The following is a 26,573-nucleotide window of genomic DNA, read 5'->3' on the forward strand; positions in this document are numbered from 1 at the left end:
AGGGGAACAGTGATGGAACAGCCCTTGCAACTCATGAATTGTTTTTTCCTTCTACTCTTTATTTCACAAGGTGAAAGATATCCGCCAGGCCGACCTGTGCAGACCTATTACTCTTTTTTTTTTTCTTTAATACATGCACTGGATCTCAAGACGATCCCTGGTGCAGTGAGCATCTCCTCGGCAAACAAAGGATAATGTCACCTTCTGTAATTAGGAAAAGCTAAATAGTTTTAAGGGTTTTAACTCTTTTGAGTAAAAAAACGTAATCCCCTTAAGCAGCGTGTGGGCAGGGGATTAGCAAACTGCTGTCAATCTTTGTTTAGTGTTAATTACACATATCCCTTCAATATTGTGGAAGTTAAGACATGCTTCCAGTTATTTGCACCTCAATGGCAGGCAATGGTGGGCCGTTCACAACAGGTCAGTGTGATTGTGTGACTGTGTGAACTGTGACATTTTAAGTAGTCAGTTAGCGGTAAGGAGACACTCAACATTATGCTCAGCTTCAATTACACGGATAACTGGCAACACTGTAAAATGGGGAACAGCTCTACAGCGAGAGTTATAGTTAGAAACGGCCATATAAGATATAGTTAGAAACTGTAATCTCATCACATGTAATAATTGTTAATTTAATCCAGAAATAGAAAAAAAAATATTATGAAAATGATTTTGATTCTGTTATCACCCATTTCACTATTTCTGAAATAGGCTACTTGAAGGATTTTGTTTATAAATTATAACTCAAATCATGTTATTTAGATTGGTGAATATTCAATATTGAAAACAATCTTTTTAAGGGCTGTATGGTCATGGACCAGTGGCTCTCCTCCCAGACAGCCTGCATCCAGGCCTGTGGGTCTATCAACAACCAGATACTAACTATAAAATGAGCACTTATTTGTGTGTCGATCTAATAATATCACTCCCTCACTGAAATGGGATTTGGTCGCTTGTTTGATAATAATGTATTGATGCTTTGATTAAGTCACCGCCGAATGTTAATCTGACATCTTGCAATCTGTGTCCTGACTGAAATCTTGTAATTATGATTTTGTTCTACCTTAAGCTATAATCTCCGACCCGCTCCTTTTTTGCAGGCCGTCGTGAACATGACATCTGGAGAAGGAGGGAAAGATGGTTTTAAGATTTATGTAAGGCGGTTTATAGACTGACTGTCGCGGTCAGAGACTCGGGGAGGAGTTAGCGCTGCAGAGACGCATTGGCTCACTGGGACAATGTAGTAGTTACCCCCAAATCCAGGGGCAAATCTAACTTGACATCCCCCTTTGACGTGTCATGTGGGCTGTCACATGGACAGGGGTCTTGTCTGGGGGACTACTTAAAAAAAACACGAGATACATCATCTTCACTGCGGAAAGACTTTCCACTGTGTAAAATAACAGGTTACCTGTGGGTCTTGGATGTTTACATGTACTTTTTAAATAGATAGAATAGAATCGAATGTTCTAGTTTTATTCATACAGCCGGAATAATTCAGAATTCTATTATATTGCGACATTTTCTGGTGAAAACTTTACGTTGAAGCTTAGCGGGAGTTTTGATACTTGCTTTTTTCACTGTATGTTTCCAATCTTGATTGAGAGCATCTTATACATCGATGTGGCTTCTGGGTTCAACTACCGAAGTCATGGAAGAGCACCTGTCACCCTCCGCACGTCTGGTCCGAAGCCCTGGAAACCCAGCGAGGGTCCACAGCATTGAAGCAATATTGGGATTTAAAGAAGACAACTTATTTCATCATTCAGTCTCCTACGGATCAGGGAAATTCGAGAAAGACGCCGAGAGAAGAGGGAATGAAATTATCTCCTCTCTGAAAAAAGAACACAGCGCTGAAAGTTTTGACAGTAAGTGACATTGCTTGGCACAAGGCCTATGTTGAAATATAGGCTATACACAATTACTTTAAAAACGATTTATCATGTCAATATTACTTGGCCTTTTAAATATGAGAGATGTATAAATATTAGCCTACTAAAGTTCATAAATTGACATAGGCTCGCCTCTCCGTGTTTTGCAGGTGTCTGTTGCACAAGTAGTTCGGGGGCCTCTGTCAGTCCCGACTCACCTGAGGGCAAGTTGTCTGATGACGACAATCCAAAGAAAAAACACCGGCGCAACAGAACCACGTTCACCACCTTCCAGTTACACGAGCTGGAGAGAGCCTTCGAGAAGTCCCACTACCCGGACGTGTACAGCAGAGAAGAACTGGCTCTGAAAGTCAACCTGCCGGAGGTCCGAGTCCAGGTAGGCTGATCTTTGAGGAGGGGATTCCACTGTCTTGAAAAGCAAAACGTGTCGGCTGCAGAAGTTCCGTGGCCTTGCTTGGGACCATTTCTTTAAAGTGGTCCAGCGCTGTTCTGATAAACTGTCTCTGCGCAAAACTTTAATCTATACCATTAAAATTAAAGTAACTAAATCTGAAGTAGGCTACGAACAAATTATTGAGCATTTGCTTGTTTTAGTTTTGTGCATGATGCAAAAGCCGAACTGGACTGAGTTAAAGCAGACCTATCAATTAGATGTGCAGGTTCATCAGAAGTCGCACAGTGTCTGATTCATTAACGCTGTTTAGAATGGGAACGTCTGTCTGTCGATAGCGCTTAGAATGATCACGAAACGCGGTCATGATGATTTTACAGGCTAAGGCCTGGTAACCTTGTTATTTTGTCATTTGCTTTGGAATTTTATTAAGTACATTGTCACATGCTAAGATGCATGCATAATATATTTAAAAGTAAGAGAAAGATGAATGAATAGTTGAAAATGTAGCATTTATTGTGGCAAACTCATATCAGTTGCTCATCGGATGATATCAAATTAAAATGGTATTTTATATATATATAAAATTGATAATTAACGTTGAACTTTATATCCGAAAAACTCTCATTTCTGTTTGCGCTATAAGGCCTTTCGGCTGAATTTCTCACTATTAGGCTTATTGTGTTACATTTACGTACATTTTTACGTTCAGACCATTTGGCTACTGTCTATATTTGACTTTTCTCCCGTTATTTTCCTTTTGTCAAAAGAAGCGATTTAATTTGACCACTTTGCTATAGGCCTATTTGTTTGTGTCTTGACCCCTAACCAGATATTGTATCTTAAAGTATGTCAATAGATCTATGCATATTTATCATCAACATGATAATATTCAGTTTATTACACATAGGAGGACAGTGAACAGTGAGATTGTAATTGATTATTTCCCCTACCCAGGGCCAAAGTGTATTGAATAGGCACGATTTTACAGAACAAACAACAAAATAGATTTTACAAAACGTTGTTTTTTTTCTAAATTATGAGATAGAGCTCAGGTTTCTGTCATTTTATGTCCTTGAGAGTAATGAGTTCATCACCAACATAAGTTAGGGTTAGGGTTAGGGTTAGGGTTAGTCTTGATATATATAGCCAAACTATGATGAGGAGGAATAAAAACATTGTTTTCTACCTCCCCTCTGGTAAATCCTATAACCCAACAATATTACATATTTGCTATAGCTCCAGTTCCTTCAAAATGTATTGATTTGTTAAAAATGGCCGAATTTCAACATAACCCTCCTGTTGTCAGAACACTGAGGCCCAGATGATTAACTCCCAGAATGAGTCCCAGATGATTAACCATGAATGATGTGGTTCCAGGTTTGGTTTCAGAACCGACGTGCCAAGTGGAGACGGCAGGAGAAGCTGGAGGTGAGCTCCATCAAGCTGCAGGACACCTCCTCCGTCCTCTCCTTCGGCCGCTCCACTCCCCACCCTCTGGGCTCAGGCCTCCAGCTGGAGCCCTGGCTCAGCTCCCCCATCGGCACCTCCACCTCCCTGCAGTCCCTGCCGGGCTTCATCGGCTCCCCCCAGGGGCTCCCCGCCAGCTACACCCCCCCTCCCTTCCTCAATGTCTCCCCCACCCTCGGACACAACCTGCCCCACATCAATAGCATGTGTCCCCCACCGCCGTACCAATGCTCCGGCTTCATGGACAAGCTAGTCCTGGAGGAGACGGACCCCCGCAACTCCAGCATCGCCTCTTTGAGGATGAAGGCCAAGGAGCACATACAGTCTATTGGGAAGACTTGGTGAGGAGGATACTTCATCTGTCTATGGACCTACATACAGACTACATACAGACTACGTACAGACTACATACAGACTACATACAGACTACATATAGACTACATACAGACTACATACAGACTACATATAGACTACATAGAGACTACATACAGACTACATATAGACTACATACCGACTACATATAGACTCGCTATGGACGATCAACGGACGTGTAAATCCACTGTTCTTAAAGACTTTATTGTGTTTTCTTAACTAATGTCCTGCTGGGACATAAATATAAACAGAAATGTCGGAGGATCAACCCTGCTTCAGAACTGTTCTGGTCCTGTCTGTGAGGAGGCCGGCTTGCCACAGCCATGGTACTGGGGATGTATGAGTGATGTCCAGGGAGATCTGATCCACTCACTCAGATCAATGAAGGCTGGTGTTGAGGAGAAAGTAACAATTTGAAAATGTAGTACATGATGTACCTGGAGATCCTGCCATTGTTTGTATTTCTTGCTGCATCCCGTTTTTTATGTTTCGATTTAACTTTCTTTCCTGTTTGATAATGTTACTACTGCCAAGACAATCACACCTGATGAACATTGCATTTATTAAAGCATACAATGAAGCCCTTTAGATCATTGTCTTTCAATACTCCTGTCGTATTGTGGAGCTGAATGTTGTACATGTTCCAACTGTCATTAGATTCTCTATTATGTGAATGATTTTTATGGAAATAAATGATTGAAGACTCAAATCAAACTCCCTGTCTGGCAGCACAACTGCTACTGCTTTGTATGTCTTGACATTCGTTGTCAACCCTGAATGGTACTATGGAAATACACATTGTTTTTCTCCAACTATTGCTGTATTGTTGTGTCAAAGTGTTTAGAATGACAGCCAAATGAGAGACCTTCAAAGCAAATTGCTGACACGGAATGCCTTCTTTATAATGAAAGCATATTTATGTTTTACACAATAGCATTGTATCTATTGTGTATCTATTTCCGCTAACACCAGTAAAGACAGAATAAGTAAATGTGTTGTACAGCGCCCTCTAGTGGTGTTCTAGTTAAACTGTCCTGGGAGGGAGGATTGTGAAAAAAACTTTTGATTCTCAGCTTTGTTTTGTGTAGAACTCGGAGACTGATGGAAACAACATCAAGCTATTATTATTCCATTGGTCATAATTTACTAAAGCTATTTAGAATTAATTAAAAATATTGTTATTATGTAATAAGACAATAATAACAAAATATACTATTCTTCTTCTTAGTAGTAGTAGTAGTAGTAGTAGTAGTAGTAGTATTATGCATGAGAATAACAGATTTTTGTAACTTAAGCAATATATATTTTATTAAACCTGCTACTCCATTGCATTTGGAGGGCTTTTGCAGGACTTCTGCTGCCCCAACAATGTTCATTTTGCAGTACTTACTATAACCTCATGTTCCATAGCTCTTAGCTTTAATATCCCAGCGCCTTCAGGAAGTATTCAGAGCCCTTCACTTCCTCTACATTTTGTTGTGTCATAGACTCAATTTAAAATGGATTAAATTAAAAGAATTTGCAGTCAATCCACACGCAATACCCCAGAATAACAAAGCGAAAACAGGTTTTTAGAAATGTCTGTAACATTAGCTGTAACACTCTTAACATTAGCTAAAATGCAAAAATGTCAAATCACTCAATAAGTTGTATTGAGTCCATCTTAATGCAAGGATAATCATTTTTGAATTAATATCTTTGTTTTTATAGGGTCTCTGATTTGCATAGGAATCAATTACACACTGTGTGGATCAGGTTGTCATTACAAACTGAGCAAATGGAGAGGAACAAAACTGCTCCGAAATGCGACCCTGAGGCCTGAGGTCCGAATCTACAAAGTTGAATGGTGGAGAGGAAAAAGCACAGTCGATGGGATCATCTCAGTCACTCTACAAAATTGGTCTATAACCAAGTGGCCAAAAATAATCCCTTAATGGAAAATAATCTATTTTATATCCATAATTGTGTTTGCAACAATTAATTCAAGTGATACAGCAAAGTGGCTGGAAATGTATTTATTTGGTTTTACTACAAAACATTAAGTTAGGTGCAAATTCTTTAAATTTAATCCATTTTAAATTGAGTCTATAACACAACAAAATGTGTTAAAAGTGAAGGGGTCTGAATACTTTCCGAAGGCACTGCATATACTCCAAACGTCAGCCAAAATTATTAAAACTCACCCAATCAGGTCTCACGGACTACAAATGGCTGATATAGTCCTTTTAATTGGTCACTTCCTCCTCATTAACTCCTGTAAACGTTATCCCCTTCACACTCTGGTTACATGCGGAGTGATGAGGTGAACGTGGTTAGTACCTCTTTTATTTGCCGTTCAGCTGTGACAAATGAAGGAAGAAAACAGAAGAACAAGGGACAACCTTCCCCTGGGTTGTGTGAACAGGATGCGCTTAACCAAATGAAATTGTTCCAATTAACAGTTCTCTATTGTGAGCAAGCCCCGAGCCAATCATTGACTCCATTGTTGGCAGTGGACAGCTGAGAGGGGAGAGAGCTGGGCTCTTCATTAAACATCCTCTGAACATTGTTCAACACAAAGATCAGCTTGTAATTACATTCATCGCTTATCCGTTGGTGCACTGTATGAAACAAACCTGTCATGGGTCCTTTTCTGGGCATCGAGACTCTGGGATTGCCAAGTAGTTGTCTGAATGGTCAAATTTGAACAATTAGCACAATCTGAATATTGAATGCTCTTGTACGGTTGTTTGAGGTAGTTTTGAGAAGAAGAGTCATGTCCGTTGACACAATGCTTCCTCATATAAATAGGAATGAACCAGAGGCACTTTTTTGTGTCTGAAAAGAAGTATAACATTGAAGTTGTCTTCATAAGAAAGAGAAGGAAGCCAAGCTCTAATAAGGCTCTTGTCTACCACCCTGTGGTGAACATCAGCCACTGCATGTCTTCGCCTGTCACTCATCTCCCTCTACTGCGTTCCTGTGACGCACTATTTCTCAGAACAACAAATAAGGCGTCAATAAAAGGTTAATCAATTCAACTTAAAAATTGTCCAAGAACGATTTACGGACGACTGTTAGCACGCTTCTCAATTAGCACCGTTGAGAGATGGTGCATTTACGCGCAGTATGTGTAAAGGAATGCCCAGTTGTCCACAATGCAGTTATCAAACAATTCTAGATTTATTCAATCTTCTTAATACAACATTGTTGATATGTAACTCATGACAGTATGATGATGAAGAAACCATGAGTATTGATAAGTATTGCAAACATTGATGTCATATAATGAAGCGATACTATCCTTAGGTCTTGGATTATGACAAGCATACAATAGATAGCAGACACCATGTAATTATCATGATCATTAAATATAAAATTAACTGTAAAGATATAATTTATGTATTTCAGTAGTTGGTGTCAAGCAGGTGATGTGCATGGATGCAAGGCATCACATTGTTACAGTAAAAGTCTCTGAAGCATATCAGTGGCTGGAGATTAGTCTTTATCTGGAGCTGTTTTCCTTCAGATTAAAAGCCAGTAGTAGGTCTGTCACCTACAGGGAGGAAATACAGCACAGAAATAAAAACATGAATATTCTCACACATACAATGCAGCATCTCAACCACAACAAAGCCTGCAAAACAAAGCCTGCAAAACAAAGCCTGCAAAACGTCCTTACAAGCAATGTTGGTGTAAAACAAAATGTTCTCATGTCTTTTTGAAAGGTAAACTCAAACATTATGTTCCATGATGGTAGGCATCTCCACTGATTTGAATCTGAATGAAGAAAGCAAGGTGAATTGTAGCTGACGTGATGATGGTCACTGTAAGGATCGCTGGGGATCCATCATACACACATATAAAACAGGACAAGATTCACCAGAGGGGTTTTACACAACACTCTGCCAACCCAAACCAGTGCTGGGGAAGATCCTTTTCCAGCTTTGGTTGGACAATAAAGTTCTATCCTATTAAATTTTATTTAAATGTATTCTATTTTATTATTTTTTATTATATTCTAATCTATACTTGTTGATATATCTCTTTCACATTGTCATTTCCAGCATAGTTTTTCAGCAATAGGGTGGATCAATGATCTATCTACAGATCAGTATATAGGTATAGATAGAGGGGTGGATGCATAATCAGGCCAGCTCAGTACAGCTGGGCTTGTCTCCGCTCAGCGCTGTGTGTGCCTTTGTAGTATAAAAAGGTATTCTGTTTACCAACCTCTTTGAGATATTTGTCTCTCTCTTGCTCTCCCCTCTGTCTGGTCCTGAGGAAGCCCTGTGGAGAGGGAACGTGGCCCTGGTTCTCAAGTCCAACCAGAGCCCTTACGAAGGCTCGGATCAGCACAGACGGACGCACACATCTATCCAACAGCTTGTCCTCCTCAGAAGTGGCTAGATAGTCACTGTCCCTGTTGCTCTCCTCTGATCCAGAGATACTGTCAATGCTTTTCTTCCCCATCAAGTGCCCTGAATAAAAACAACAACGTGGGTACATGCCATGATTTGCTTGGTTAACCTTTCACACAATGTTTCTGTCTTGTTTCAAACCTTTGGAGAACACAGATTGTTGTTGAGCCTGGTCCTGGTATGGAATGAGCCAAAACAAGGGGAGATGGATGTGTTTATTTTTTTTAAAACATGAAAACGATTCACAGGAACTTACATGTGACCCCCAAGAATGTGATGGATCAAATACTATATGTGAAAAACATAATTACATTGTATACTTAAAAAGTTGCTTACGGTCCATTAAGTCAGAATGTGTATGTTGAATTGACAATACTGTACAAGGGGATTAAAACCTGTTTCTTCTCCCTCTGAAAAAAAAAGTAGGCTACTGCCTTCTCCATGCAGCATGCAAAAAAAGTTTATTCATCATATACATAGGATACAGCAGGGTGTAAACAGTGCAATGACATTCTTACTTATACCTGATTATTATTATTATTATTATTATTATTATTATTATTATTATTATTATTATTATTATACCTGATAATGATCATAACAATGGTATTTAGGCTACTAATGATTAATGTATTAGCAGAGAGAGTAATCACTCTCAATGAATATCAATGTTTTAGTAGTAATTTATTGTTTAGTTTATTATTATGATTATTATTATTATTATTATTATTATTATGATTATTATTATTATTATTATTATTATTATTATTCAAATGAGACTGATTAATCCTTACCTACTGCCCATTGATTACCGCGTGGATAAACTTTTCCAATTGCTGCAGGATTCTCGGAACAGTGGCCCAGACATGCCGTCGACACCAAAATAAAAATAATAACTATTGATAACGAAGGTTTGTAAGTCCATGCATGGTACAGCTCGCCCATGATACCGGAGAGAGGAGCTGGATATGAGGGATATTAGACTAATCCTTATTTGCCGTTGAATCCGTCCCGTTAGATGCATACACTAAAGATGTGCCTCCATAATCACTTAATTTATACCATAACGCGACAGAACCTTCTAACTTTGTTTGTCTTGACGTGTTTACCAACTTATACCAGCGTGTCCCTGCAGGAGTGATGGATCTGAAGGAGGCGACGCTGAAAGTTGAATGCCCCTCCTGATTTCACTACGTCAGCGATCTTTTAAAAAATACCCCATGATACTAAATGAAAAATTGAAAGTGACAATTATGATAACCTGCCATTATCAAGCCACTCGGCATTGTGTGCCTACATATTGTATTCGTAGAGGTGTCAGCGTCATTTCATGAACATTGTGGAGCTGTTCTCCACAGCAGTAGTGAGTTAATTGCTTCCCAGCAGGTGGTGAGATGATTTACATCTCGTCTGTATTGACGATCAGAGCGATGTGCCAGCATCCGGATTAATTGGGGACTAGGTTAGGCAATGCTTTAGAAAAAATTGTCAAAATAAAAGACAGTTTTACTCTGATAGCAAAGATCATTTGAAAGAAATGGAAAGAGAAATGTCCATCTTATGTGTTCATAAACCTCAAACCCCTATATGAGAGGCAGCATTAAATTAAATTCAGATAGAGGCATTCACATTAGAGCTTGCATTGTTAGCATAAGGCCACAAGTGGAACTTGACATTGCTCCAAATGTTTAAATAGGACTGAACCTCGCAGGACCGCTCAGGTTCTGAGATCAGAGTGTTTAACCCAAATAAGATTTACACAGAAAAATAACACAGCTGGTGATTTTTGAATGAATGTGTCATATCCCTGAGCTGGGTGTCCAAACCAAAATAGCCTTAAGATTAGTTGTCCACAGGATGTGAATGAAACCACCCGTAGTAACTGATAACTGTCATGCTGATTTATGTCAGTGACGTAATTAGCCACAATAAATTCTCAATAATTGAGCTCTGGTCCCGGTGTGGGGTGTGATCAGGAACACACAGTTTAAATCTGGTGTCAGGAATGGTACGAACAGGGCTGGCAAACAAGAGCAATGTCCTGTAATTATAATTGAGTTATATGAGCTAGAATCTGCCCACACAACCATGGGTTACCAGGCGGTCATGATATAATGGAATCTGCATCAGTTATCAGGAAAGGGTGTTCAATTAATTTACCCAGATGGAAAGATCAACAATACAAATAAAGGCGCTGTTCATTTAATTTGGCTTCCACCTCCATGTGGAATTATGAATTATTATACTTGAGTGGTCACATTCATACTGTATTGACGCACTGATCATTGAAGAAAGAGGAAATGTCGTGACAGGTTGGAAATCCACCCAGCAGCCTTTTGGAACATGAAGGGGGCATTTGTGGAGATAAGGTTGAGGCATTTGTGGAGATAAGGTTGAGTGCTTCCTCGAGCCATCGTAACGTCACGTATAAGCCCCGGGGGATATTGGTGGGTCTGGTAGTAGCTCACCCTGGGTGAGTGACATCAAGAAGCTGTGTGAGTCAACTAAGGCCATATAACAAACTGTCAGTGTACAATAGGCTACGAATGGTCATTAGTGTGATCCGCTCTCTCAACTGGTATTGAGCTGTATCTACGTTGATGCCTTACTAATGGTAAGACATGTAGCACAACTGCTACTTTAAAATCGGACTATTTGGGTTACATTACGTTTCTCTTACACCTGTTTAGTAACATTTAGTACCACATTGTATTCACTTGTTGTTAGTCAATTTGTATTGTATTCCATAGATATAGAGTGAAGAAGTTTCTGTTATTACACAAGTGGAACTGGGGCTGTTCCTTGTTCCTCTGGTGTAGTAAGTACTGTAACACAAGCTGCTCAACACAAATTCAATGCAATTACTTATTTGCTATGTTGCAACATCTTTATAAAATGTTACAATTGTAATTACATTGTTACTACACAGGTAGACATTTAAGGACATTCTCCAATGTTATTTGCTGGGCACCTGATCCCAAAATCCTGTGTGATACCATAATGAATGTCTAAAGTGACATTAAATACACACATAAAGATTTTATTTATCTTTAGCTGTAATTTTTGCAACGGCCCCCTTTGTCTATTTTTTTCAGTTCATATACGCCCTACATATAACTGAATACATTTGTGAAAAAGTAAATGTAAGACACAACTGACTGTTTACTACAAATTAATCTAACTACACAGATTTGTCAAAGAATGAACAATGAATTCATGCAAACAAGGGCCAGCCGGAGACTAGCCTGGTGTGTGTGTCACACATAATAAGCGATAATTAAAAAGAAAAAAAAAGTAATCACTGCTGGTTGCGTCATTCAGCGTTTCAATGACAGAAGTGACAACCATGAGTCACGGTGAGGAAAAACGACCCATTAGCTGATGAATATGTCAAGAAGTCATGTTTGTGAGTTACACACTCCGTATCTGTTGGCCTCAGACACTAGATGGCAGTGTTTGGTGAAATAAGGCATATTCAAAATCAACGAAATCAACACATTTTTGAGGTTGTGATATCATTTGATATCTCATCACAGTGGTAACATAACATCTACAATCAATGGATCTCACATGTAGGCTACAATTACAATTACTATACTACTATAGGCATACAGGCATGTATAGCCATATAATCACCCATAGCATGTCTTAAATCGTATTGATTTCTCTGGCCTGTAGATTATGACATTAGAACATGCCATAATGTAATGTAGAAGATATCTACATTTAAACATGTGGGAGATATAGATGGTCCCTTTATCTGAGCAGCCTAGCAATTCTGTAGAGGAACATAAGTACAGTACTTGTGATGACACACAGTGATTCCTGAGTGACTCCAGGTGCAGGTTGGAGATCTCAGGGCTGAGTGGGGGTGAAGGGGTTAAGGAGGGGTTAAGAGCACTGGATTGGAATGCTTCCTGATCCAGCTGACTACTCTTAAACTGTTGTGTTCCCATGAGACGAAGGAAATAATTGTGACTGCAAAAAGTGTCATCGACAAAGGGGCCACAGTGTGCTTTCCCTCACATGATATAGTGTTTTGCTGCTGACACACGTGTTCGATAGAATTCGTCATTCCATTCCATGCATTACAATGAGCCCGTCCTCCGATTTCTACCTCCACCAGCCTCCCCTGATACACACAATAGAAATTGTTATTTACACTTTGATAAAGCATATCCTTTCTAATAATGTGACACACTCATGTGTGATCTCCCATATTGTTCAACATTGGCAAACATCCCTCTGGCAATCGACTCTCCTTTATAATACACATGCATGACCTCAAAGGGAACGCTGATGGTGTCATATGCACAATGGACTTTTGATGGGAAAGAAGGGTAATTTTAGGGGTGGCCAATCAACAGCAAGTGTCAATTAAAAGCGATAATTTGCTCTGGTGGCCATTATGAAGCTGTGTATGTCTGTCACCTCACTAACCGGTGAGATGAATACACTCTGACGTTAAAAGAAACCCTTGCTGAAAAGATTGTTGAAATAATTATAAAATGATAGCCACCATTTTGACATTTTTATTATATTGGAATTTGAGATCTTAGCAGACAAATAAAACATTCAGACATGTATAGTGATTAATGAATACTTAATACAAAACATATAAAAGACATTCATTTAGGCCTTTGGTACATTTGAACATTGGTAACTATTTTGATCATAACATTTTGGAATATGAAAATATAATGAAAGCTCTCTCCAAGAAAACCCCATGTGAACTGCCTTCTTTTGAATAAAACCCCAAAGACCTGAGGGATCTGAGATAGGATGGAAAGGTCACATAGGAAAATCTATATCTAATTGTGTTCTTTCTAGGCAAGACCTCAGGGTTGGGTGTCATTCCGGATCTTGGAAAGAGCATCGAGATGCCTCATTGACAGTGGACTCTATTATTTTTAGATTCTTGAAAAAAAAAAAACACTATGTCCATTTCACATTGTCACTTTTTAGTGAGGTCAAATACTATCATTTCTAATCGGAAAGTTGTGAGAAAGTAGCTGGACCCAGAGAGGTGTGGGAGAGCGGCTGGACCGTAGACGGGTCGGACCGGCAGGACCGTGGACGGGTCGGACCGGCAGGACCGTAGACGGGTCGGACCGGCAGGACCGTAGACGGGTCGGACCGGCAGGACCGTAGACGGTCGGACCGGCAGGACCGTAGACGGGTCGGACCGGCAGGACCGTAGACGGGTCGGACCGGCAGGACCGTAGACGGTCGGACCGGCAGGACCGTAGACGGGTCGGACCGGCAGGACCGTAGACGGGTCGGACCGGCAGGACCGTAGACGGTCGGACCGGCAGGACCGTAGACGGGTCGGACCGGCAGCAGTTTCACACAGTGTGACAGTTGTCGTGTATCTGTGCTGCCGACAGTACGACAATCCACATATGAACGACGAATACACCGATTAAATCATCCATCATTTTTTTTATCCTACTGTATGAATCTATAAAATATAGCAAATATATTATAGAAAATATGCCCAAAATATGTCTAATCCTGTGGTTTATTGAAGTGTTGGTGAGGTGTTATGATATGATATTATCTCCGACGGCAGATTTCTATAGTCCTGGACGACCGCGAAAGGCATTCTGGGTATAGGAAAAACTGGGGAAGAAAAACTGCTCCGCTTTTAGCGTAACGACATATTGTCAAAAGCATTACGTGAAACGAAATCTAGGCAGACAGCCTACTCACGACAAAACACACTCGTCTCCGATAACATGTCCTGTACATATGGTTATGGATATGAAGCGTTATAGCAGGATATCAAGAATCAACACCACATATGGTCACGTGACGAGGCGAGTGTGTGAGGGTAGGCAGCAACCTTGTGTCCCTGGCTGCGACTAGCACCGAGAGCACTGGCCAGGCAGGGACAGAGGCCTCCTACACACATGTCTTCTCAACATCTGGAATAGGTCTGAATATAGTTTCACTGTGTCAATGTAATCCCCCCCTGTCAGATAAGCAAATGTGTTGTGCCAGTGGAGTGGACATGGCTGAACCTGGTGCAGAGTTAAAGAGCTGCCCCTGACAGCTCATTGTCTGAGCAGCCCTGTCTAGGAAATGATCATCTCAGAAAGCATTTTGCAGAGGGACAGCAATGTGCTAGGTCTGTCACCATTCTCAGGTAAGTAACAATGTGATGATTGATGCATTGTCTGAATCTGGAGTCTTGTTTGGGCCTTGTGATAATCTCAGGATTGAATGTCATGGCCCTAACCACAGTTCTTGCCTCTGTTATCATTTGGTTTAGCTCTGCATTGGCATGATGTCATGGGAGTTGATTAGAAATTCATGGCTAGACTGTGGTTGTAGTGGGGTTTTTTGTGTTTTTTTAACCCAATCTGGATGTTTTTGGGGGGGACCCTGGACAAAATGTGAATGCTACTGTGTAGCCTGCACAGTGTTGGTAATGTAGTTGTGGCTCATTTGGCTTTTGTGACAGGCCTCACTTATTGAAATGGAGCTTCATTAATTCCAGGATGTTTATAAATAACATACAGTAGATGAAGTGTGTATACCTGATATGTCAGACCAAGAGCAGAGTCAATTTATTGAGTAAAAGACTTATCTTAAAAAGGACTAGCCTCCTCCATGTTTGATGATACATGACAACATTTACCATTCCCTGATCATATCATGTGTATACGCATGTGGTGAAGGCCTCGGCATCATACAAGACATTAAGGTACCTATTTATGTCCTCTCTTCTTCTCAAATTTCCGTCTTTTTTTCTCCCCCCTTTCTCTCACTTGCTTTTTTCCTGCACCAGCTGCTCTCGTACCAGAGCCAGGAGAGTCACTTCACCCCCCTGCACATGCATAGACAAAAGGCCTGATTCGGTTGTCGAACACTGCCCCCTTTTTCCATGCACCGCGGCATCTGGAGAGACGAGGCTGACCCACAGAGCAGGAGCCAGAGGGGGCAGGAATGGGGGCTGGGTTGGTCCTGTGTACATGAGGCCTCTCAAAGAAGATTTCTCATAGTGGAAAATCAGACGAGGGTATGGCACAATCTCCTTTTCCCCAGTCTTTGTGTGTGTGTTTGTACTGTATTCGTGTCGTGTGTGTGTGTGTGTGTGTGTGTGTGTGTGTGTGTGTGTGTGTGTGTGTGTGCGTGTGCGCGCGTGCGTGCGCGTGCATGTGGGGGGTCATGGCCCTTTTGTTTTCTTTCTCATCTGCCGTACCACAGACGGGATGCTCTGTCGCCTGGGCCTGGAGGGATTAAGGGAAAGCAGCTGATATTAATTGATAAAGATCAGCCTTTTCTTGGAGAGACATTAAGCACCATGGGTATGGAATAGAGAAGAGGACAGGCTTCCAGAGAGAGACCCAGCTCAGCTCAGCAGACAGGGGTAGAGCACTGTGGCTCATGCAGGGGGAAAAAAGGCCAGGTATAGACCAGGTTTATTTCTACTCATCATGACTGTATCTTCTCCCCATTTGCAGTGAGCATTTGTGCAGGTTGACCGGGGAATTTTGCTCTCAAGTCTCACATTGCCTTCTGGATTTTTTTGTGTGTATATTTATTTACTATTGGGCTGTGTCTCCTCTTCTTTGTTTTTGTTTTCGTCAGGATAAAGGTCGAACTGCAGAGCTGTGTGGGTTTTTTCCAGTGCTGAGTTGTTATGGTCTGTGTTGTTGAGGCCTATTTTTATAGCTAGGCTAATGACCTGGATTCCAGATTAGTTTTGGACAAGGATCTCTTTAGACCTTGTGCTTCTAACCAGAGTGCTATTTCCTTAAAGCTGTTACTATCTTTCTCCCACATTCAGACGGTATTAAAGACCTATTTATGTCTTTAATACGGTGCAGTGAGTCTCTGTGAGCAGCCTGAAAAAGTGGGCACTCTGTGTCCGTGGCCGTACTGCAGCAAAGGCTTTATGTGGGGTGACCGGAACCGGCTGAAACCGGTTTGAGGCAGGCGAGGGCTCAGGAACAATGCAGTCTCTGTGCTACAGGGAGATAGCTCTATGGCGGCTTGATGGCAGCCAAAACAGATGAGGAGGCTTCAGGAAGGCTCTGTCCCGGGCAGCATGGTAGCACACCAGGCTGTCTGGTCGGGGAGTGCGGCTCAGAGACTGCAAGCAGAGAGGGCTGGGCTGGGGCTGGGGCAGGAGCTGGGGCTGGGGCTAGGGAAGGGGCAGGGGAAGGGGACGCGTGTGCAGCCCTGGAGCCTGCCTCTCAGGGTCATTGTCTGTCTGCTGCTGCTGCTAGTGGGGCAGAGGATGACTGAGGAGGATCACACCATCTCTGTGGATGTAACCTGACCCCCTTTTTGGGCCCTGCCCGGTCGGGAAGTGGAATTTTTGTTTACAGGAAGCGAGGGGGGTGGTTGGTTGGTGTTGTTGTGGCTGACTGACTGACTGACTGTGTTGTTGCAGGAAGGAAGGTGGTGTTATTTGCTAGTGGCTGGAAAGACGCAGAGGGTGAGGAGTGGCATATTTGCATGTTTCCACTACTGTGCTTTTGTGTTCACTTTGTAGACTGTGATTATATAATGCCTCATGTGAAAAGGGCTTGTGGGGAAGCATGTTGATTAAAGTGTGGTTGTGGAGGGGAGTTGTGTGTCATAGGTTTCATGTCTCTGCATTAAACATTAATTTTCCCATGTCAGGTAGTTCTGCTTTCATCGGCCATAAACTACTCTGCACCAGGCCCGTTCTCTGCTCTGCTGCAGCTTTTTTTTCCCTCAGCTCTGCAGCCATCTTTTTCTTCTCTCCCCTGTCCCCTCTCTCTCTCTCTCTCTCTCCCTCTCTCTCCCTCTCTCTCTCTTCATCTCTACATCTCTGCATCTCTTTCACTTTTCCCCCTCATTTTTATTTTTCTGTTCAGTGGAGGAGGCCGTTTCACTGTGTGAGGAGTGAGGATGCTACAGTAATAGCTGAAATGGATCTGGGGCTGCAAACAGATCTGTCATCCATTTTGATGAGGGAGCCGTGCCTACGTGCAGCCGCGCCGCCCCATAGCTGTGCATAGCTGTGTCTTTTGTCTTCCTCCATCACGTCTCCCATGAGGATACTTCCTCTGACTGCAATAACCAGGCTTGTTTCAGAAGCAATATTGGAAGCAATAAACATTCAGTGTTTCAGATGTATCACCTCATTGAACCATCCACCCCTAAACTGCTCTAAGGCATTTGATTGTTTGGCATAAACATGATACATATAAATATATATGTATCACAGTATGAAATACTCATGTTTTCAGGAAGCCTTTGGACCTATTGATGTTCTATTCCGAGGTAAACAGTAATAGCCAATGCACCATATCCAGCCATCCCATTCATAAAGTAGCTCATTTTACAGCATATACATGAACTGTACTATATGTGTCATGTCACATTTACCTCAGATGCATAAGCTATGCATGGTCTCTCTTGTCAAATAGTTAGTTGTTTGGGGATGAAGTGATTTAACTCCTAAAGGACATTGGAGTGAATGGAGTAGGAAATTAGTTTTTTTAAGTGCCCTGGCCTGATTGAATGTCCCCCGTCTGGAGTAGGCCTGCCCATGGTTCTCTTTTGTTCCTCACTGAGAGGGTTTGATTAAGTCGCCCGAGAGGGGGGTGGGGGTTGAGCATAGTGAAAGTTCTTATTTTCACACTCAAGAGAGCTGCTCTAAAACAGGATGTGGTATTGTGAATTCCTGAGTCTGCCAGAGAACGGATGCATCATAAATCCCTATCAGTTTGTCTAACAACAGAACTCAACAACAGAACACAAGCACTCGCTACAGATATGTGAACATTATAACCATTTTGTTATGACTGATATTGAGGACAGGGGGTCAACAGTAATACTTTGTTTATTTGCTTGTTACTAATGTACCATGTCTGAGTCATAAACCACGAGATTGCGGTGAATAATGCATGGTTGTCGAGTCTCTCCCTGTAAAATAGGTACAGTAGCACATTGTGTGGTTGCAAATGGTATTACAGCTGTAGGGGGGCGGTGACTCAGATTAAATGAGCATTCTTGCTTTAGTGAGGATGCCAACAGAATTAACTAAATCATAAACAGGCTCATAAACAATCTGGAGGTTGTTTTGGATAGAAGAAAAAACTGCCTATTGCTCAATACTAAAGGGCACTTCTGCTAATTTTTCAGCAGAATTAAATTAAGATGGAATGGTTTTGAGTGTTTTTTTTTTTTAGTTTTCATTGTAGTAACAGATTGTGTAGTAACAGTGTGTGTGTTGTGTTATGACAGTGTTGCATGTTGGTTGATTGATGTCTTTCCTGCTGTATGTACCATGTTATGTATTGGATGCTGCAATCAAAATTCCCTTCTGGAGATCAGTAATAGTGCATTACTTTCAGTTACTACAGCCTTTAAAGGCTATTCCAGATTCAAATATCCTCAAAGGATGAGAGAGGTTTTTAGAAGAGAGATTGATTGATCTGAGGTCTAGTTTTTCTACAATGTTTGCTGTTGGCATATCCAAGAATCCAAGAATCAGCTTGTCCAGTTTTGAGGAAAGATTGAAAGACAAGACCAATAGTAATATCCAGTTCTCTATCCCCTTGATAGATGTTAGCTACCTGCTAGGTAACTAGATTCCCGAATATGGAAACTAGGTTGATCGGGATATCAGATATTTTCCTGTGTCTGTTGAAACAATGTAATCTGCTTTACTTTGCTGAGAGAATGACTGTGCAGAGTTTGTGCACTAAATTGTTTTATTCCTCACATCTCTCCTAGGTTATTGCATCATCACACCACAAACATGGGAGATATGAAGACCCCCGACTTTGACGACCTGCTGGCGGCCTTTGACATCCCCGATATGGTGGACCCCAAGGCGGCCATTGAGTCGGGCCATGATGAGCACGAGAGCCAGCTCAAATCAAGTGAGCCCCAGGAGGAGGAGGCCCACAACCCCTCGGCACCAGACGTGGGCGTCAGTGTCATCGTCAAGAACGTCCGCAGCATGGACGCCAGCGACCACTTGCTCCCAGAGAAGGAGGTCCATCCAGCCATGGGCAACGGGCTTCACAACGGCTTCCTGGCTTTGTCGTCTAACAACCGGTACGGTAAGAACAGAGCGAAGACCCACAGAGAGGAGGGCCATGGACAGGCAGGAGGCAACTCTTCAACCTTCAACCAGTTCAGTCCCATCTCCAGCGCTGAGGAGTTTGATGATGACGACAAGATTGAGGTGGATGACCCTTTGGATAAACAGAACAGTCTGCCGTGTTTTAGACCAAACCCAAACCCCCTTACAGGGCTTTGCAGCAAGAGAGAGGAGCAGACCCCGAAAGCTCTATCCATAGACTCAGACAACATGACCAAGCCTGGGACCAATGGAGACCTGGAAAAATCAAAGACTGACAAAAACAACAATGGTACTTTGGGTAGCCCAAACCTCTATGACTCTCCTAAACCAAGGAAACTTGACGATCAAGCCAAAGAGATGGCCCCCAAGCCCAAGGAGGGGAAGGAGGCAGGGGATCCCTCAGGATCGTCAGTGTCCAGTCTGTCCCAGGCCAAGGCCAAGTCGTCTGCCAAGCTCTCCTCCTGTATTGCTGCTATAGCAGCCCTCAGTGCCAAGAAAGCCACAGCCGATTCTGTAGTCTCGGAGTTGCTCACTACCCAGAGAGAATCGATCACTCCTCACAGAGAATCACCCGCTACCCAGAGAGAATCACCCAAGGAAGCCAGAGAGAGCCCCAGAGTGCCAGAGAAGCCCCCGGAGCAGGAGTCAGCCCTAGATGTGGCCAAGAGGCTGCTGTCCAAGCAGCCAGAGAGCCCCTGCAGTGTCACCAGTGAGGGCAGTGGCAAAGACTCGCCCTCCTCCCCCACAGGCTCCACACCGGTCATCCCCAAAGTACGAATCAAAACCATCAAGACCTCCTCAGGTCAGATCAAACGCACCGTCACCAGGGTGCTGCCCGAGTTTGACCCCGAAGGCCTTAAGAGAGGGGACTCGACCTCCATCATGGTCTCCACTCTCTTGTCCTCCCCTACTTCCAACGCTGTGTTTTCATCTTTGACACGGCCCTCTTTGCCCACCACGGTGGTGGCCACCTCAGGAGGGTCATCGGCCATGGAGATCACAAAGCAGATGACCATCAAGCCTGTGGCCACCGCCTTCCTGCCCGTGTCAGCGGTCAAGACGGCGGGCTCCCAGGTGATCAACCTGAAACTGTCCAACAACACCACTGTCAAGGCCACGGTCATCCCGGCCACCTCCATGCAGAGTGCCAGCAGTGCCATCCTCAAAGCCGCCAATGCCATCCAGCAGCAGACCATCATGGTGCCCGCCTCTAGCTTAGCCAACGCCAAACTCGTGCCAAAGACCGTCCACCTCACCAACCTGAGCCTCCTCCCTCAGGGCACCACAGCATCGGAGCTGCACCAGGTGCTCTCCAAGGCCCAGCAGCAGCCCCTCAAGCAGGCTATGCTGACCGCCCAAGCCCCCAAGAAGGTCTCCAGGGTGCAGGTGTTGGCCAGTTCGCAGAGCTCCGTGGTGGAGGCCTTCAACAAGGTCCTGAGCAGCATCAACCCTGTCCCTGTGTACGTGCCCAACCTCAGTCCACCCTCCTCTGCCTGCATTTCCCTCCCTTCCCGTGGCTACAAGTGCCTGGAGTGCGGGGACTCCTTCGCCCTGGAGAAGAGCCTCACCCAGCACTACGACCGCCGCAGCGTCCGCATTGAGGTCACGTGCAACCACTGTGCCAAGAACCTGGTCTTCTACAATAAGTGCAGCCTGCTGTCCCATGCCAGAGGCCACAAGGACAAAGGAGTGGTCATGCAGTGCTCCCACCTCATCCTGAAGCCCATCCCTGCCGATCAGATGATCACCACTTCCCCTCCGCCATCCTCCACCACCAACACCACCACCTCTGCCCACGGGACTGTGTCCGGGCACCCTGCAGGGAAAGGCAACAGCCAGGCAGCGGTGATCTCTGCCCCCTCCAACGCCCCGCTGGTGGCCGCCATGCCCCTGGATGAGGACGCGTCCAGGCTCTGCAGAAGCAACCTCAAGTGCTTGGAGTGCAGTGAGATGTTCCAGGACGAGGCCTCCCTAGCAATGCACTATCAGCAGGCACTAGAGTCCAGCGGACAGGTGTGTGTGTGTGTGTCTGTGTGTGTGTTTGTCTGTCTGTGTGTCTGTGTGTCTGTGTGTGTCTGTGTGTGTCTGTGTGTGTCTGCGTGTGTGTGTGTGTGTGTGCTTTTATTTGTGGATGTTAAAGAGCCTTTGCTCTAATAACACCTTGTTGAATGAAGTTCAGCGGGTGTGTGCGTTTGTGTTTCCATTTCCATGGGCATGTCCCTCGCTGGTGTCATCAACAACACTTCCTGTCAACTCATAACTCCACATTAATGCTTCTTAATTAAAATTTTTCATATCACCCCAGCTTTAGTAACGTTGATAATGCAAAGTGGTTTATTTACTTGAAACTCCCTATTGCTGTCAACTGTCAGAGATTCCTGTCCTCAGACAGAGAACAGTAACAGTGTTTAGATTTCCTCTCTTGTTTCCCTCACAGAAGACCTGCACCATCTGCCAAATGCTGCTTCCTAACCAGTGCAGTTTTGTCTCGCATCAACGGATCCATCAGCACAAGTCTCCTTACATCTGTCCAGAATGTGGAGCGATATGTCGCTCTGTCCATTTCCAGTCCCATGTCACCAAGAACTGCCTGCACTACACCCGCAGAGTGGGCTACCGGTCAGTCTGCCTGACATTAGCGCCTGCTGTTTAAGTGCCACTTCCTCAATCATTGCTAATAGCAGCCATTACACTGTCATTTCTGCCTTGACTCGAGTATGAAAAATCACCACGAGTGTTGCGTTAAAAGGGTCTGTTTCTTTTCTCTCCCTCCCCTCCAGCTGCGTGCACTGTAGTGTGATCTACTCTGACGTCGCTGCTCTCAAGTCTCACATCCAGACCACTCACTGTGAGATCTTCTATAAATGCCCTATCTGCCCCATGGCCTTCAAGTCTGCCCCTGGCACCCACTCCCATGCCTACAACCAGCACCCTGGGGTCAAGATCGGAGAGCCCAAGTAAGTCTCGACATATTCTGCCTCACAGGTGAAATACACTTACCGGCCACTTTATTAGGTACACCTTGCTAGTACTGGGTTGGACCCCCTTTTGTAGCCTTCCTCTGACCTCTGGCATCAACAAGGCATTTTCGCCCAGAGAACTGCCGCTCACTGGATATTTTCTCTTTTTCGGACCAGTCTCTGTAAACCCTAGAGATGGTTGTGCGTGAAAATCCCAGTAGATCAGCAGTTTCTGAAATACTCAGACCGGCCCGTCTGGCACCAACAACCATGCCACGTTCAAAGTCACTTAAATCACCTTTCTTCCCCATTCTGATGCTCGGTTTGAACTTCAGCAGGTCGTCTTGACCATGTCTACATGCCTAAATGCATTGAGTTGCTGCCATGTGATTGGCTGATTAGATATTTGTGTTACCGAGCAGTTGAACAGGTGTACCTAATAAAGTGGCCGGTGAGTGTATATGGATATCAGTAATGGTTGTTGTTGTTGTTCCGGATGAGTCAATGAAGAAACACTAATCACTCTCATTTTGTGTTCTAGTATAATGTTTTACACCCTCTAATTATCTTTAGAAAGTGTTTCATCCAATAATGCTGAAGACATCAGCAGATTTAATTCCAGACTGTTTTTTGGAGATACAAACACACTGCGTACTTTTTAAAAATGAAACAAATGCAGCTTTAACAAGGCCAAGATACCCGATATCCATGTCTAATTCCTTTTAGCTTGAACCTTATTCATGGGCCATTTTCAACGGCTTGGTGTTAACAGCGTTAGACATGGTAGCTTTTCGACTGAGTGTTTTCCCCATGGTGACCTTTAGCTGACTCCTGTCTTGTCTATCAACAAACACTAATGAATTTCCCTGCCCTGGAGCAGGTGTGGCGTGGCCCTGCGACCTTTCTGAGTGACTGATTGTGTCAGTGACGTCCCCCATTAACATGGCATGAACGTTTGGAAGTGTATTAAGAACAGACATTATAGTATAGTCAAACAATATTCTGTGCAGTTCTGTAAACGAGCGAATTAGATAACATACATTGTGTTTCTTTTCTGTATAAAGTGTGTTTTTTTTTCTTGTCACTCGCTGTCTTTCAGGTTGATCTACAAGTGCTCCATGTGTGATACAGTATTTACCCAGCAGACACTGCTCTACTCCCACTTCGACCAACACATAGCCAATCAGAAGGTGTCTGTCTTCAAATGCCCTGACTGCTCCATGCACTATGCCCAGAAACAGCTCATGTTGGACCACATTAAGGTATGGCTGCGTTGCCTCTATTCCGGTTGGTCTTAACTCATTTAGGGCCAAGGGTGAAAATTGTCATTCTAGAGTTCTTAACATTGTCAACTCTCCCCAAATTGAATGCCAAGGGTGACTTTATTCACCAGAAATTCAGAAATTATGATGCTTCATTTTGTGGCCAATCAAAGTATTGTTGCTAGGTAAACACCATATAAACCACCGGAATGTTCCGGAATTCTTTGGCAGTTAGTGCTGCCGAAGCTTACGAAACCGATCAGTCACAGGCTTATGTGACTGCTTCTTCGTAATGGGCACTTCTGTTTGAATGTAGGCTAGTTTGATATAATTATAGGTGTAATTTTGTGTTATTTTAATTAACTGTAGATTAATTAATAATGATGATAATGATTAATGAATGATCATTTGAAGTATCACCCTCATGGTAAAGTTAGAATTAGTACCTGTGACTATTCATATTATCCCCCCCCAGAAGAGGCAAGGGCATGGGGCTAGTAGATCAACTATTTATTTATTACAAATTTGTGTTCTGACTGTTTTACAAACTTGTGTTGTGAACAGAAAGTAAAATAAAGACATTTCACTCTCTATTCCCCTCGACTCTTCTACCCACATTATAATATATGTATACTAAATATGTATGTATAAACAAATAATATAATGTGTTAAAAAAAAAATGTAATATATTCAAAGTCAATTTACGTGTATTGAAATCAGTCTAGAGATAACATTTTGTACACTTTACGACAGATCTTTTTATATGAGAATTTTCATTTTATGTTGTCCTCTCACTAGATCAACTATTTATTTGAACAGTTTTTTCATAAAGACAGTTATAGTTACTCAGCACTGCTCTCTCTTCCCTCATCTCTCTGCAGGCGATGCACGGCACCCTGAAGACCATCGAGGGTCCCCCGAACCTGGGCATCAACCTGCCCCTCAGCACCAAGCCCACCAACCCCATGTCCACCAGCCCCAACACCAAGGATGGTCCGACTCCCAACGGCCTGGACCGGGGGGACAAGAAGCCTCCCTCGCCCCTCAAGAAGGTCAACGCCATCCCAGCGCCCAAGAAGCCCCCCGCCCCGGGATGGACATGTGGAGACTGTGATCGTCTGTTCACCCAGAGGGAGGTGTTCGTGGCCCACGTCAGGCGGGAACATGGCAAGGTCAGAGGTCATCCGTGCCTGTAATGAAGGCTTTTAAGAAAGGTAGCCCTACAGTCTTGAGATCCTGTCATACATGTCCTAAGAAATGAAACCATGTCGCTTGTGTTCTCCGTCTGTGAATGCAGCAGCTGAAGAAGCACCCATGTCGTCAGTGTGACAAGTCCTTCAGCTCCTCCCACAGTTTGTGTAGACACAACCGGATCAAGCACAAGGGGCTACGCAAGGTCTACTCCTGCCCGTGAGTACTGAGTACTGAGGACTGAGGACTGAGGACTGGCACTAATACCCTGAGGGCTAAATGCATGTGGTCGATGTCACTATAACAAATCTACACACAGATTTTACTCAACAGTAAATGTGTATGTTTTAGGAACAGTTTGAAAAATCTCTTCTTTCTTTCTTTCTTTCTTTCTTTCTTTCTTTCTATCTCTCTCTCTATCTCTCTCTCTCTCTTTTGTATGATTTTCACAGACACTGTCCGGACCCCAATCGCACTTTCACCAAGCGTCTGATGCTGGACAAACACATTCAGCTCATGCATGGTATTAAAGACCTAGAGGGGAAGGTAGCATCAGACCCAGCCAGCAAGAGGGACTCTCCTAATAAGGAAATCTCACAGGTACAGTAATTTACCCCCCCCCCCCCCCCCCCACACACACACACACACACACTTTCACAGTATTACAAGGTGAGGATGTTCCACTCTGATACTTGTGTCTCATGTCTGTCCCCTACTTTCAGGCCCCCAGCCCAAAGCGGAAGCAGGAGGAGGAGGCGCCTCGCTCCAGGGCCTCCTCCGGCTCGCAGCCCCTGAAGAAGCTCAAGGTGAACGTGTTCAAAGTGCACAAGTGCGCTGTGTGCAGCTTCACCACCGAGGACATCGTCACGTTCCACGACCACATCCCCCAGCACAAGTCCGACGGCTCGTCTTTCCAGTGCCGCGAGTGCGGCCTCTGCTACACGTCACACCACTCCCTGGCCCGCCACCTCTTCATCGTCCACAGGCTGAGGGAGCCGCAGGGCCTGGCCCGCCGCCACGGCGCGGCCGACGAGAGCCAGCGGGAGAACCAGCTGGACCCGGAGGGCGGCCACAGCGACGGGACGCCGGAGACCAAATGCAAAGTGTGCGGGAAGACTTTTGAGACGGAGGGGAGCTTAAACACACACATGAGGACACACGGCATGGCCTTCATCAAGTCCAAGAGAGCTAGCGCCACAGAGAAGTGAGGGGCCGAGTCTGCCCGGAGTAATCCTGTTGTACTGTAGTAGAACTACTACTCCATCCAACCCTTTCTGACTGTTTTACAGACTTGTGTTGTGAACACGAAAGTACAATGAAGACATTTCACTCTCGATTCCCCCCTCGACTCCTCTACCCACATGATGACAAATATATGTTATATACTATATAACAATATACTAAATATGTATGTATAAACAAATGTATAATGTGTTAAAAACATATGTAATATATTCAAAGTCAATTTATGTGTATTTAAATCAATCTAGAGATAACATTTTGTACACTTTACGACATAGATCTTTTTATATGAGAATTTTTATTTTGAAAAGTTTTC

General features: G+C 43.6%; 2 protein-coding genes across 2 annotated transcripts; both read left to right on the top strand.

Annotated features, from left to right (window-relative positions):
* Positions 1–1,621: 1,621 nt before the first annotated feature.
* On the top strand, positions 1,622–4,098 carry rx3 (retinal homeobox gene 3; the record flags this gene model as incomplete). The annotated part of the gene is made up of 3 exons (XM_083670353.1): positions 1,622–1,868; positions 2,042–2,268; positions 3,664–4,098. The coding sequence occupies 3 exons, from the start codon at positions 1,622–1,624 to the stop codon at positions 4,096–4,098; spliced, it is 909 nt and encodes a 302-aa protein (XP_083526479.1).
* Positions 4,099–15,469: 11,371 nt separating this feature from the next.
* Positions 15,470–26,413, top strand: znf532 (zinc finger protein 532). The gene is made up of 9 exons (XM_083670352.1): positions 15,470–15,549; positions 19,248–21,615; positions 22,040–22,221; positions 22,383–22,559; positions 23,662–23,824; positions 24,706–24,996; positions 25,122–25,234; positions 25,468–25,615; positions 25,738–26,413. Exons 2-9 carry the CDS (start codon positions 19,273–19,275, stop codon positions 26,221–26,223), a joined length of 3,903 nt encoding a protein of 1,300 aa, XP_083526478.1. The 5' UTR covers positions 15,470–15,549; positions 19,248–19,272; the 3' UTR covers positions 26,224–26,413.
* The last annotated feature ends 160 nt before the right edge of the window (positions 26,414–26,573 follow it).

The sequence above is a fragment of the Argentina silus genome, assembly GCF_951799395.1.
Source record: "Argentina silus genome assembly, chromosome: 5".
NCBI lineage: Eukaryota > Metazoa > Chordata > Actinopteri > Argentiniformes > Argentinidae > Argentina > Argentina silus.

Coding starts and splice junctions, on each gene's coding strand:
- znf532 (XM_083670352.1), top strand. CDS start 19,273: ATGGGAGATATGAAGACCCCCGACTTTGACGACCTGCTGGCGGCCTTT. Junction 21,616..22,039: donor CACTAGAGTCCAGCGGACAG/GTGTGTGTGTGT, acceptor TTTCCCTCACAG/AAGACCTGCACCATCTGCCA. Junction 25,616..25,737: donor CTAATAAGGAAATCTCACAG/GTACAGTAATTT, acceptor CCCTACTTTCAG/GCCCCCAGCCCAAAGCGGAA.